The sequence below is a fragment of the Labeo rohita genome, chromosome 3 (assembly GCF_022985175.1).
Source record: "Labeo rohita strain BAU-BD-2019 chromosome 3, IGBB_LRoh.1.0, whole genome shotgun sequence".
Taxonomy (NCBI): Eukaryota; Metazoa; Chordata; class Actinopteri; order Cypriniformes; family Cyprinidae; genus Labeo; species Labeo rohita.
The window spans coordinates 38,926,160-38,939,109 of record NC_066871.1 but is presented as its reverse complement, the minus strand read 5'-3'; the positions used below and the strand labels follow the sequence as shown (position 1 = coordinate 38,939,109).

The window sequence follows — 12,950 nt, the reverse complement described above, 5'->3', positions numbered from 1 at the left end:
CTGCTTGCACCAAAACTTAGTCACGATTTTAAATGTGAGAATATTACGGGTATTTATCGACGGGATTCTTAACAGTTTGCATTAAATCAGCATCATGATAAAACAACAGAAAGCGTGGTGAAACTAATCTTCTTCTTCTGAGGTTTAATGGTGTTTGGCAAACGAGAGGAGGAAAATAATATGAGTAAATCAATTAGTGCGTGTACAAGGTGCACTGTTTGTTTTTTGTTTGTTTGTTTGTTTAACAAATAAGTGAAAAGGACTTAAAGGGGTCATCGGATGCCCATTTTCCACAAGTTGATATGATTCTTTAGGGTCTTAATGAAAAGTCTCTAATATAATTTGATTAAAAATTCTCAATGGTTTTGTAAAACAACACCCTTTTTACCTTGTCAAAATCAGCTCTGCAAAAAACATTCTAAGGGGTTGTTCCTTTAAATGCAAATGAGCTCTGCTCACCCCGCCCCTCTCTACTTTCTGTGGAAAAGAAGGTGTTGTTTACCGCATTTAGCCGCTAAACTTCCTAACTATCACGTTATAAGGAAAGGCAATCGCAAAGATTCATAAAAAAACCCCCTTATACTCACTTCTGCTGTAAGTAAAGCTGGATCACGAATGATTCACGCGAACATAGACCGATATATTAGGGGTGCAACGGTTCTCGGTAAAAAGCCGAACCATCCCGTTCAACTCCCACGGTTCGGTGCGCACCAGGACCGCGGTTCAACTTTAATCTGACAACGCACCAGTAATATGTTTTATATAACAACACGTAAAACAAACAGGGTTCGGCTAATGTGTGTTTCTGTTGATGGATGCGCATTCTGGTTTACCAATACGTTACAACAACAGCGATTAAATAAAAAAACGTGGACAAACCATTCTTGTTCAATGCGAGTGCCGTACGCTGGAATACGAGTCATTTATTCCGTCATCTCGCCGGTGCTGATAGCGCTCGTGTGCAGGTGAGACCTGAACAGCACACATTGCTATCTTGATTTCAACTAAACTCATTTAAGCTTTGCCAGTTTTAACATATAAGAGCCATAAGACGCAAACTTGTGCACAGTGAGAAGTGAGGAGGTCTGTGTGTGCGCTCATCGGAAGCGCGCAAATCCGCGCCTCAGAACACGCGCACATACTAAGCTCTTTTATTGTGTTTGAATGGACAAATTCACACAAATATTTGTCAAAATTCCCGTTTTGTCAAGTATCCTAGCAGACATAGCCGGCTAAACGTTAAGTATCAGTGCACTGGAGCAGTGCATTCTCTTAAATTTCTTAATAATTACTAATGGGGAACAACAAGGAAATCACTCACTGCTCTTGATTGAATAGCTTTTGTAACTTTAATAAAGATTAAGCTTCAATTTATACTGTAAAATATGCAATCCTTTTTTACATTTGATCATTTTAGTCAGTTTCTATACCTAAAAACTAATGTTAAACTAAAAAAAAAAAAAAATGAAAAATCAGTTTATTTTATTTGTAGCTTTACTCTATTATTATTCGTGCTGTTGCTTGTAGTTAGATTATTCTTATTTCTTTACTTTTTAATTTTTTAAAAATTTTTAAAAAATTTTCCCATAAACATAGCACATACCGAACTGTACCGAAACCGTGACTCTAAAACCGTGATACAAACCGAACCGTGAGTAAGTATTTAAAAAATATATTAAACAGGTTTAGCATGAAAAACAACATCCTTGGGTAGAGTGACCTCCTGGCAATATCTGTTGCAGGACAGTAGATGTGATTTTGCGAGATAATGACATACATTTTCTACTGTTATGCTATGTAAATACTGATTTACATCCGTTGTCATATGCGCTTATTTGTGTTTCTGAGCGCGCACATGTAAGCGAGAGAAAGCGCGTCCGTTTTGTGTGAGTGTGAAGAGAATACACCTGCGAGAGAAGAGATTTTGATGCGCCTTCACATTACAATAATGGGCTCTGAACATTTTTCATTTAAGTACAGTTTATTTACTTTTATATTTAACTAAAGTTCTATTTTCAAAAGGTGTTTGTTTGTTTGTTTGTTTTTTTACTTCCATAATATTTAAGGGAGGGACACAACAATACAATTCTGCTTAGGGCAAGTGGTCAGCGGTTGGGCAAGTTACTTCCAAAATGTAATACTTTATATATTACCAGTTACTGTCTTTTAAAAGTAATTGGTTACATCACAACATTACTATCTCTGAATTGTAATGCGTTACACTACTTTTGAGTTACTTTTACCAATATATCCACAGAAGTATGACTATGCATTATAAAATACCAAAATGTAGTTTATTTCTACTCATTATACACCCAGTGGAGGGGAATGAGGTAGGTCTATATAGCATGAAATTATAAAATCATAGAGAGGCTACTGGTGTGTACAAACAATAAACACAATACCTAGCCTATATATGCTATTTCATACGGTTTTCCGAACAAAACAAGAATTAAATATATAAGTTAATAAACAAGCCAAAACGAATTAGGCTAATTTAAAGCGAAACTGAAAGCAAATGCGTTGTTCTCACGCAGCCTACCTCTCTTTCAACATGAATCCAATTAAATGTGTCCATATTCGCGATGTATTTGAATGCTAAACTATTATTTATTAGTAAACCAGGCTTTGTACTTAACGCGCGTAAAAACATCCTCACATGAGCAAATATGTGTTTAGCCCGAACTCAGGCTGAACGACACGGATTGTACTACGCAGTACGCACTATTTTAATTAATCTAATGTAATAATTAATTAAACTAATTAATTAATTAAACTAATATACAATTAATGTATATGTTTGGTTGACTATTTTATTCTGATAATGAACAGGCTTCAACGTTTTCTGCGAAAGTTTTTGACCCCTTTTTTAAACTCAAAGAAAGTTATTGACTATTTTTAATCATTATGTATGACATGAATGACATATTGTGTATATGTATATACATATACAAAATTTATGAATGACATAAGGGCAAGTAAATGATGACAGAATTTCGTTTTGTCTCAGTCTCAGTGTTTGTTGTCTGGTCTCACTGTTGTGTACATGTGTACCTGCCCTTCCTCTTCATGTTGCGCCTTTCCTCTCACATACCATGACACATTTATAGGTGAACTAACCATTTAATCCAAAAATCTTAGCTAAACATGAATGACATTATGCTCACAATGCTACGATGTGTCAGTGGGGGCACCAATCTAAAATCTCATCTCGGGTGCCAGCAGAGTCTGGTCCATGAGGGCAAAGGTCAGTTTTTTTCTCAGTATAAATGTCACTACAGAATTCCAGTGAGCTTTAGAATTGCATTACCAGAAGATTTAATACCTGAACTTCCCAAAGACACACAGAGATTCCAGGTAACAAATCATTAAATCAACTTCAATTAACAGGTGATGTTAGTGTGAATGTGCTGTTTAGAGCTGAACAGACTATTCAGATGTGATCACAGAGGATTTATAGACATGTTTTTTTGGTTTCGTTATTTTGGATCATAACTTTAACAATGAATTAACTATCCTTATTTATAATGCAATTTAAAACATTCCGAGAATTAATTGTTATATTAATTGTAATTAGTTGCCAAAAATGACATTGTGCAGACCTTGTATTGCCTTCCTTGTGATTATAAACATTAAGAAATAATATTGTGGTGATACATCATTGCATTGGTAATTGCAAACACATAACTCAAAATTTTAAAACATACAAGCATGTGACTCAAAACTTTGTAACAACTCATTGCCTCAAACCTGAGTTAAACTAACTTGAACAGCTTGAGTAATGTTTTAGTGATGACATGAGATTCTCACGGGCTGGTGATGAACTGGTCTTGCATTACTGTCACTGATGACTTTGAGGAGAAGCGCTGCAAAATATCAAAGTTCTACGTAATCAGACTTCCTCCTGAATGAATGAAACAGAGATAATAATTGCCCTATATATTTTATGTACTTGAGACTATAGCATCAGTCTATCTGAAATGATTTGCCAAAAAAAAAGAAAAAAGAAAACAGGGAAAATAAGTAAACTTCTGTACCACTGAACAAAACAACACTGATAATCAATTTCTAATAAGGTCAAGGAAAACTGATCAAACATCTTCAAGTTATACAACTATATTGATGGATAGACTAAGCAAATGTTAAGTGTCAAAATATTTTTGTATTATGATGAACTCTACACTGAAATTGAAAGTTTTCCCAAAAATTTACAGTTTGACATTAATTACATTAATGACATTAATTATTCACTGTCATGTTGCTCCAAAAGCTCCAAAAGACTTTCATGTAGCTTCAGTCTTTCATGTATCTACTGCAACGGGTCGAAGCTATACATTTTAACCAGTGTTGGGCAAGCTACTTAGAAAATGTAGTGAGCTAAGCTATCAGTTACTCTACATTGAATTAAGCTTAACTACACTAAAGCTACTACCCTGAGAAATGTAGCAAGCTAAGCTACAGCAACATGGTAAAAGTAGTTTACTACATCTAAGCTATTTTTTTTTTTAATTGAACCAACTTCAAATCAATGCTACCTTAGTGATAAAAAATGTCATTCAAACAGATAGGTAGGCATAATTGTGCAATTATTTATTTAACAATTGTTCCAAACCAATTTGGCAACAAAAACAAACATTAATATAGCTGCAAGCAGCGATGGGCGGGCCCTCGCCGCCAGCGCATCCGCAACCCTGGTGCCATTAGAAAAATGGTGCCCAGCGGGCACATGCGTTGACAGTAACCCTGTGGCAGTTTGGATTGAAGTGTTACAGCAATGAAAGGGTTAAAAGCAAAATTATTTTAAATCATTCTGACAGACTGAGAATGAGCTGAAAAAGATTCCTTATCCTATGAGGTCATCTTGTGTTCATCCTTGGTATAATAGTCTTCATTTGCTAGTTTACATGTGTGATATTTTAAATGTTTTTGCATTCTCTGAAAATACGGTAAACATATTTCCTAACAATGACTTGTTTTTCGTATGTAAAAAGTTAGGATAACTATCCTAAGAATTAGGATAATGCACTTTAAATGCACTCTCTGTCTCTGTCTCTGACAGCCACCCTCCCCTACTGTCAACACTCACACTTACACACACTTAACACACACACATAGAGTTAGATTGAGAGAGTTAGAGTAGGATCAGATTTTTAATAGTTTTTTAATTTTCTATTTTTAGTAGACTATTTTATATCGATGGAAGTAAGCATTTATTTCTCAGAATGACTAGTTCTATGTATGTAAAATGTTTTGAACTGTCCACACAAAAATCCACATTCAAATCAAAATAGCTGACTTCCCGTTGGTCGCAGCTAATGGGTGTAAATTAGAAAGTTGTCCGGCTTGATGAGACCAATATACATACCAAGTTTGGTGTCTGTAGCTAAAAATAACCCCCCCAACTTTTGACAAAAGTTGGCGCTTTAGAGCGCCTCCTCCACACCCATTTAAGCCTTTGCCAGTGTCTAACTGTCATTAATACTGATGTGTGTCTTGCATTTCATGAAAATCCAACCTTATTAAGTGCCCCAAAAACACAGGAAACAAATGTTAAAGTTTGACACGTTGCCATGACAACAGCATTTAATGTATCAACGACCCCTTTACAGATTCTCATCGGCCGTGTTTTGACATTATTCTGATGAAGTTTGAAGCAAATCGGGTAAAAATAACCATGTGATATCAAAGCATTTTTAAAAGAGACACACTTCCTGATGCAAGTTGGTGGCGCTATAACTTTGACCAACTTCCTGTTGGGATTAGCTAATGACATAGAGTGCAAAAGTTGTTCAACTTGATGAGTTCTATATGTGTACTGAGTTTCATATGTGTACATGCAAGTATGTGTGCTATATGACCCTCCAAATTCCAGGGGGCGCTGTAGAGTCCCCTTGCCATGCCCATGCACCAGTCTCTGCCCGGCCCTAATGGCTGCAGATTCCAAGGTGTGTGCCAATTTTCAAGAGTTTTTGAGCATGTTAAGGGCCCCAAAACCCCCCCAAAACCTTGAAGAAAAATAATAATAAGAAGAATAATCCTTCGAAAAACAATAGGGCTCGGGCCCTTTCAGGGCTCGGGCCCTAATAACAAAAAATCCTAAGAAAAAAATAGTAATAATAATAAGTAATAATAATCCTAAGGAAATCTATAGCCCTTTCAGGGATTCGGGCCCTAATAATAATAAAGAAGAATAATCCTTCGAAAAACAATAGGGCTAATAAAAAAAAAATAATAATCCTTAGGGGAACAATAGGGCCTTCCCCCCTTTTAGGGCTCGGGCCCTAATAATAATAATAAATGGAGCAATTCCAATAGGGTCCTCGCACCAGCGGTGCTCGGGCCCTAATAAACGGAGCAATTCCAATAGGGTCCTCACACCATTGGTGCTCGGGCCCTAATAATAAACGGAGCAATTCCAAGAGGGTCCTCGCACCACCGGTGCTCGGGCCCTAATAACAAAGAATCAATGTGAGCCTTTCAGGGCTCGGGCCCTAATAATCCTTAGGGGATCAATAGGGCCTTCGCCCTTTTAGGGCTCGGGCCCTAATAATAATAATCCTTAGGGGATCAATAGGGCCTTTGCCCTTTGAGGGCTCTGGCCCAAATAAATAAATAATAATAAGAAGAATAATACTTCTTATAATCCTTAGGCTATCAATAGGGCCTTCACCCTTTTAGGGCTCGGGCCCTAAAAATGGAGACTTGCCTTGTGGGCAGCGCGTCAGTTTTTAAAGATAGCATGAACGCCTTTGCGCTTCGAGTGTCCCTTTTTCCAGTCTCGGCTCGCCGATCCTTAAATACGTCATTAACAACTAGTTTCTGTAAATGCGGTTGTCACTCCCGTAATTTAGTGAATTATGCATGTACAGAATGTGATTAAGAAGTAAAAGGCGAACTGACAACATAATTTAGCTGCAGTGTGTACGTGGCTGCTGGCGTGATTTCAGGAGTCGCAGACTTGAGGGCGGATCCACTTCGGAGTCTGTTGCTGTATGTGGTGGCATTAGAGTCTTTCTGACAGAACTTGCGCTTAAGCTTTTACTTCATATTGTTTCACAGGAAAACAAGTCTACCATGATAGTGCAAAAGCTAAGCGGGATCACAGTCACTTGTAAGTAATGTTTTTTTGTTTTGTTTTGTTTTGTTTTTTTGTTTATTCAGTTTGTTAGATTCAATATTTTCAATACAGTGTTTGTTTCTGATTGATTTTACAGTGCTGCTGTTGCTGTGTCAACATGGTAAGATGTCCCATTAATGTACAATGCAAGTAAAACCAAAGAAGCCACACTTTTTTTAGTACAGGACAACTTACTTTGCTACATTTTCCCACCTAAACAGCATGTGCAAATTATAAAGCAAAACATTTACTGGTCTGTGAAGGAACATCTGTGTACCTCAATTGTGGTGAGTAATCCAGACTAACATACAGTTTATTTAAACTTAGCAATGATTCTCATGGTCTTTTTACGTGTGTAAGACTTGGGATTCATACATGTCCTGGATGCTAACTATGGACGGACTGATCCAAATAAATGCTCAGAAGGAAAAACATCTAATGAGCTCTCAAATGTTCACTGCTTCCAAGAAACATCCCTCCGTACGATGACAGTTAGGTGGGATTAACTGATTGCAGAGAAAATTTTATTACATTGCAAGAGCAGGAAAATCTGTATCCCTTTTGAGTCTTAATTTTTAAGTACTTGTCATTGTCTGTTCATGAATCAGGTGTAATGGAAGAAAAAGCTGTACTCTTTCTGCAGTGAACTCAGTTTTCTCTGATCCTTGTTCTTGGACTTATAAATACCTGAATTTGTCTTATGAGTGTCGCCCACTGAGTAAGTCAATGGATTGATACACATCATTTCCAACCAACAATCAATCAGGCAACAATATTAGTAAATCCTTTTGCTAATATTACTTACCCTTGTTCCTATTTTCCACCCAAATAATTCTAGAACAAATCATAATTTGTGAAGACTCCCGAAGTGTCATTACCTGTGGTAAGAATTTTCTCAAAGTTCTTTTTTATGCTTGATCCTAAGGGGTCAGTTCAGTTGTGAAAAGAAGTTGTCACTCTCGTTATTAACCAAACTGTGTGTAACGAGGACAATAAAACATTCTGTGATACTTTTTTATTCAGGAATAAATTTTTTTTTTACAAATAATTACACAGAAACAGCATGTAACACCTTTGATTTTTTGAAATGTAAAGACGCATAAAAAAGTATTTTCTTGTAAAACATATTTTACATGTGATACTTGGGCATCACTCATGAAATTATCATCATCAAACGTCAGTTTTTCTGTTTCAGACAATAGTGATGTTATTTCTATTCATCACGCCAATTATGGACGGCGGGATTTTGTAACCTGCCCTTATAGAAGAGCTATGTCAGAGTGTTACTTTACTCAGACCACCAGTATGCGTTCCAGGTGCAGCAGAAACATAATCTATTTAGACTGAAACACTTAAGAATCATAAAATGCAAAATTAACAAAAATGAAAATGCAATAAAATTTTCTTTTCTTTTAAAGGTGCAATGAAAAGAAGTCTTGTGATTTAGATGCTTCAAATTGGGTGTTCTCTGATCCGTGTTACCGCGTTCATAAGTACCTGGAAGTGACATACTCCTGCGTATAAGTTTGTGAGTAAAACATTAATCATTGAGCTTTATTTATTTTTTATTTATAAATTAGAGTAGTGGGGATTACATTCAACACAAACAGGTAGGCGCCAATAGTTCCATAGGCAGTGGCCCAACATGTAGCGCCATTGCGCTTAGGGCATCCTGAGTTCCCGGCTTGTCGATCCCGAATGCCAAAAATAAATCTTAAAAACACACACACACACACCAACACAAACAGCAGTTTTGACAAGTCATTGTTTTCTCTGAGGGTTCTCTGGACTGATTTTCAACACCTTTATAAAGTTGGTTCATTTGACTCATAAATCTCAATGAAAACTAAAATGCTACAATACATGATATCTGTCTCAGTATCACAGAGCATGAGCTGCATCAATGAGTGAGGAAACAGCCTGGAAGAGCAGAAGCAGTAATGTAAACAGCACAGCCTTTTCTTTAGCACTGCCATTTATGTTACTCTTTTCTTTAAATCTGCTTTAAAACTGTTTATTGTAAAAAGCTTTATACAAATATATTGCATTTGAAATGTTTCCCCTCCTTCACACACACACTGATGTCTTTGAGCAATCAAATGTCATGGTGAAGGATCTGAGCATCCTCAAATACAAACTCTGTTTTGCTTTAAGAGACCAACCATATATTTGTATTGTATTTTACTTTCTTCTTTCTTTGTTCATTTATATTCATTTATCATTTAATTATTTTATTATTCCATTTTAATCATATAATCATTTATAATAATCATTATAGTCATTTCTCTCTCTCTCTCTCTCTCTCTCTCTCTCTCTATATATATATATATATATATATTTTTTTTTTTTAATTTTCCATTGTTGTTTAGTCTTATGACTGTGTGGTTTCAAGGGCTGTTTGTTTTCATAAATAAGATACGAGGGAATGTTTATGGAAACTCAAGGTTTATGGGATGTTATTGTGAATCAGTTTGGTTTAACACTACTTGGATTTGTGTTTTTCAGACATTGAGACATGCGCAACTAAGACTATTCAATAAACTCTACTCATTTTTATCATCATCACTTTGTCTTCTGATTCTGCTCTTCAATTTCACTGGCTTTTCCCTCAGTCAACTTCTTGGCTGATAGAAGATTGTAAATAGTGTTTTGGGTAATTTGGGTAGCAGACAAGACCTCCAGTTAACAGGGTTTGGGTTTTAGACTACTCTGCTCCTGTTACCGGACAAACTGATATTTTCTGATGGGATCATAAATGTCACTTATGTCACTTACTAGTACAATTATGTAGGCTAACTTACAGAAGATGTAGCTTAATTAATTATTAGTTATTTGACAAAAGCAAAGTTTAGTAATAAAAATACTTTTGTAAAAACAATACAAAATCTTAATAATGTACTTTGTCCCACTCTCACGTAGGAGGGGCATTTTTCACCTAAATGAATTAGAACTACAAAATGAGTTTCAAATTCGCGATTTAATAATGAACGAAACACTATTTTGAGACATCATTTCCCTGTTAGTACTGTAAAGCTGCTTTGACACAATGTGCCTTGTAAAACGCACTATATAACTAACGGTGACTTGACTTTACATATGTAGTTCTCTAATTCTAGCCTAGATGTTTATGTATGTAAATGCTGCATGACTTTGTTTTATTGGGCGGGTGCACTGATCATTGGAGTCACATTCAAACACTGGCTTGGAGGGAGTTACCATGGAAATGGGGCTGCAACACCAACTGACACAAGCCGCGAAACTCTGTCTCTCACGGTTGTTTTCACTGCTTCAGGCAAGTCACTAACATTACACAAATAATGCACACAACTGTTTTTGACACTTATCTCACTTGCATTTGATAGGGCTCTGTTGAATATTTTCTTCATAGAAGTGGTTTAGAGTCTTCGAAAAAGTTTGTTAGCATCTAAGCCGTTTTCTGAACAATTACTTCTTGTTCAGAAAACAGCTGTTTATATGTCTTGTTTATGTTTTTTAATCACATCTTTATGTATAGATAAGAGGTTTTGATAGCTTTGTAAAGGTTTTGCAGACAGTTTGTCAATAGTTTATTTAAAGTTGGCTACTTTATTTTGCCTCAAATATGCGCTGTAATGTTAAAGGGGTGATCAGATGCTAAGTTCACTTTTTCATGTTGTTTGAACATTAATGTGTGTTGGCAGTGTATGTACAAATCTACCCTATAATGATAAAAATCAATGCAGTGGTTTTTAATTATTCTGTAAAAATAATATCCCCTTTTTCAAATCGAGCCGTTCTCAGATGCCTGTCGGTGTGTCGTCACACCCACAGAGGCCGCTCCCACGATAGTTGATTGACATGAGCTCGTACCTTAGACTAGCTGTCACAGTCCAGTAACTTTCCTTGCTTTGATGCCGAAGCAGGGATGTTAGACAAGAATATCTCCGATTAAGTGATTGAGCGATTGAGGTGTTGTGTTGCTGGATGTAATAATGAACATAGTGGTCATCATTTACTCCTGACATCTGAGCTGCTGAACATGCAGTACATTTATGTTTGTTCGTGAATGGAATGTGCCTCCCGATCTACATATATCCATCTATGTTTGCGCGAATCATTCATGATCCAGCTTCACTTACAGCAGAAGTGAGCCTTTCCTTACAACGTGGTAGTTACGAAGTTTAGCGGCTAAATGCGGCTAAAGTAAACAAGATCGTCATTCCACAGAAAGAAGAGAGGGGCGGGGCGAACAGAGCTCATTTGCATTTAAAGGAACAACCCCTTAGAATGAGATGATTTTTGCAGAGCTCATTTTGACAAGGTAAAAACTTAAGCAAAGTATATTAGAGACTTTTCATTAAGACCCTAAAGAATCATATCAACTTCCGAGGCATCCGATAACCCCTTTAATCGGTGACCTCACTTACAAGGAGTGCAAATTAAATGAATCTAACGTTAGTGCAAACGTGTTTTGATCTTTCATGGTAAACAAATATTGATAAAAATTGTTCTGTGGTTTCAAAATAACATTTGTACAGCAGAAGAGAAGCTCTAAGAAGGGAGCTGCTGACAGAGAAGCAAGAAACATAGGTAAGCCGAGAAAGCTCATTATATCACTTCATATGTTTTTTCACAACATATATGCTCATATCACCATGCATCTGTTATATTACAGTTATTTTAGGAAGGTTTTAACATCAAAACATGAGTGACACAAAGCTAAAAACATAATTTTCTTTTCTGAATTTCACTTTTGCTCTATCTTGATTCCTTTAAATAAACCTAGTTTTGCATACTAAATATTGTCCAGCCGAGTTGGAGTGGACCTCTTGTCAGACAACATCCCTAAGGCATAATGAACCATATGACCAGTAAGTAAAACTTCAAACATTCACTACTGTTCAAAAGTTTGAGGTTGGTATGATTTTTTTATATTTTTGAAAGAAGTCTCTTCTGCTAATCACTACTAGATTTATTTGAAAAATACAGTAAAAACAGAAATATTGTAACATATTATCACAATTTAAATGTTTTTATTATTACTGTTTTCTATGTGAATATATGCTAAAATGTAACTTATTGCCGTGATCAAAGCTGATTTTTCAGCATCATTACTCCAGTGTTCAGTGTCACTTGATCCTTCAGGAATCATTCTAATATGCTGAATTGCTGGTCAAGAAACACTTCTGATTATTGTCAGTTTTTGCTGCTTAACATGTTTTTGGAAACAATGCCATTCAAACCTTTGTGGTAAGATTAAAAAAAGAGAGAGAGAGAGAGTAATTAATACTTTTGTTAATCAAGGGTGCATTAAATTTATCAGAAGTAACAGTGAGGACACTTATAATGTTGAAAAAATATTTCTGTTTAATAAATAGTTTAATAAATTTAATAAACACTGTTAATTGAACTTTCCATTCATCAAAGAATCCTGAAAAAGATTCACCATTTCCACAAAAAAATGTTAAGAGGCAAAAACAGTTTTCATCTGTTTTAATGTTAATAGTTTCTTGAGCTGCAAATCAGCGTACCAAAATTATTTCTGAAAGATCATGTGACACTGAAGACTGGGCTTTTTCTCACTGAAACCTTGTTTCAGTAAGAAACAGCTTCACAAACAGTCTGTTCAACTACACAATATTATTTCTGTCTTACAGTCATTCATGTTATCACAGAAGTACTGGAATGAAAGTTTATAGTTCGGATATAAACATTGATGTCTATGGTAGTGATCAAAATAGAGCAAAACCCCTTTTGAAACTAATTGGTGCTTCAAACAATGTTTGTGTCATTGCATTGTTTTGCCACTAGATGGCGAAAAGTGACTGTTTCTCTTTCTATTTGTCATTGAATC

The 12,950-nt window shown here is 35.9% G+C and overlaps 1 protein-coding gene across 1 annotated transcript; it reads left to right on the top strand.

Annotated features, from left to right (window-relative positions):
- The first annotated feature begins 3,273 nt into the window (after positions 1 to 3,273).
- On the top strand, positions 3,274 to 9,679 carry LOC127163418 (L-rhamnose-binding lectin CSL2). Its single transcript, XM_051106651.1, has 10 exons — positions 3,274 to 3,357; positions 7,060 to 7,111; positions 7,215 to 7,238; positions 7,339 to 7,404; positions 7,478 to 7,613; positions 7,726 to 7,835; positions 7,956 to 8,000; positions 8,313 to 8,433; positions 8,536 to 8,645; positions 8,997 to 9,679. The coding sequence occupies exons 2-9, from the start codon at positions 7,075 to 7,077 to the stop codon at positions 8,639 to 8,641; spliced, it is 645 nt and encodes a 214-aa protein (XP_050962608.1). The 5' UTR covers positions 3,274 to 3,357; positions 7,060 to 7,074; the 3' UTR covers positions 8,642 to 8,645; positions 8,997 to 9,679.
- Positions 9,680 to 12,950: the final 3,271 nt, after the last annotated feature.

What these genes read in the sequence shown, in the direction of transcription:
- LOC127163418 (XM_051106651.1), top strand. Translation starts at nt 7,075, where the DNA reads ATGATAGTGCAAAAGCTAAGCGGGATCACAGTCACTT. An exon ending in ATCTGTGTACCTCAATTGTG is followed by an intron (nt 7,405 to 7,477) that starts GTGAGTAATCCA and finishes TACGTGTGTAAG; the next exon opens with ACTTGGGATTCATACATGTC. An exon ending in ACCACCAGTATGCGTTCCAG is followed by an intron (nt 8,434 to 8,535) that starts GTGCAGCAGAAA and finishes TTTCTTTTAAAG; the next exon opens with GTGCAATGAAAAGAAGTCTT.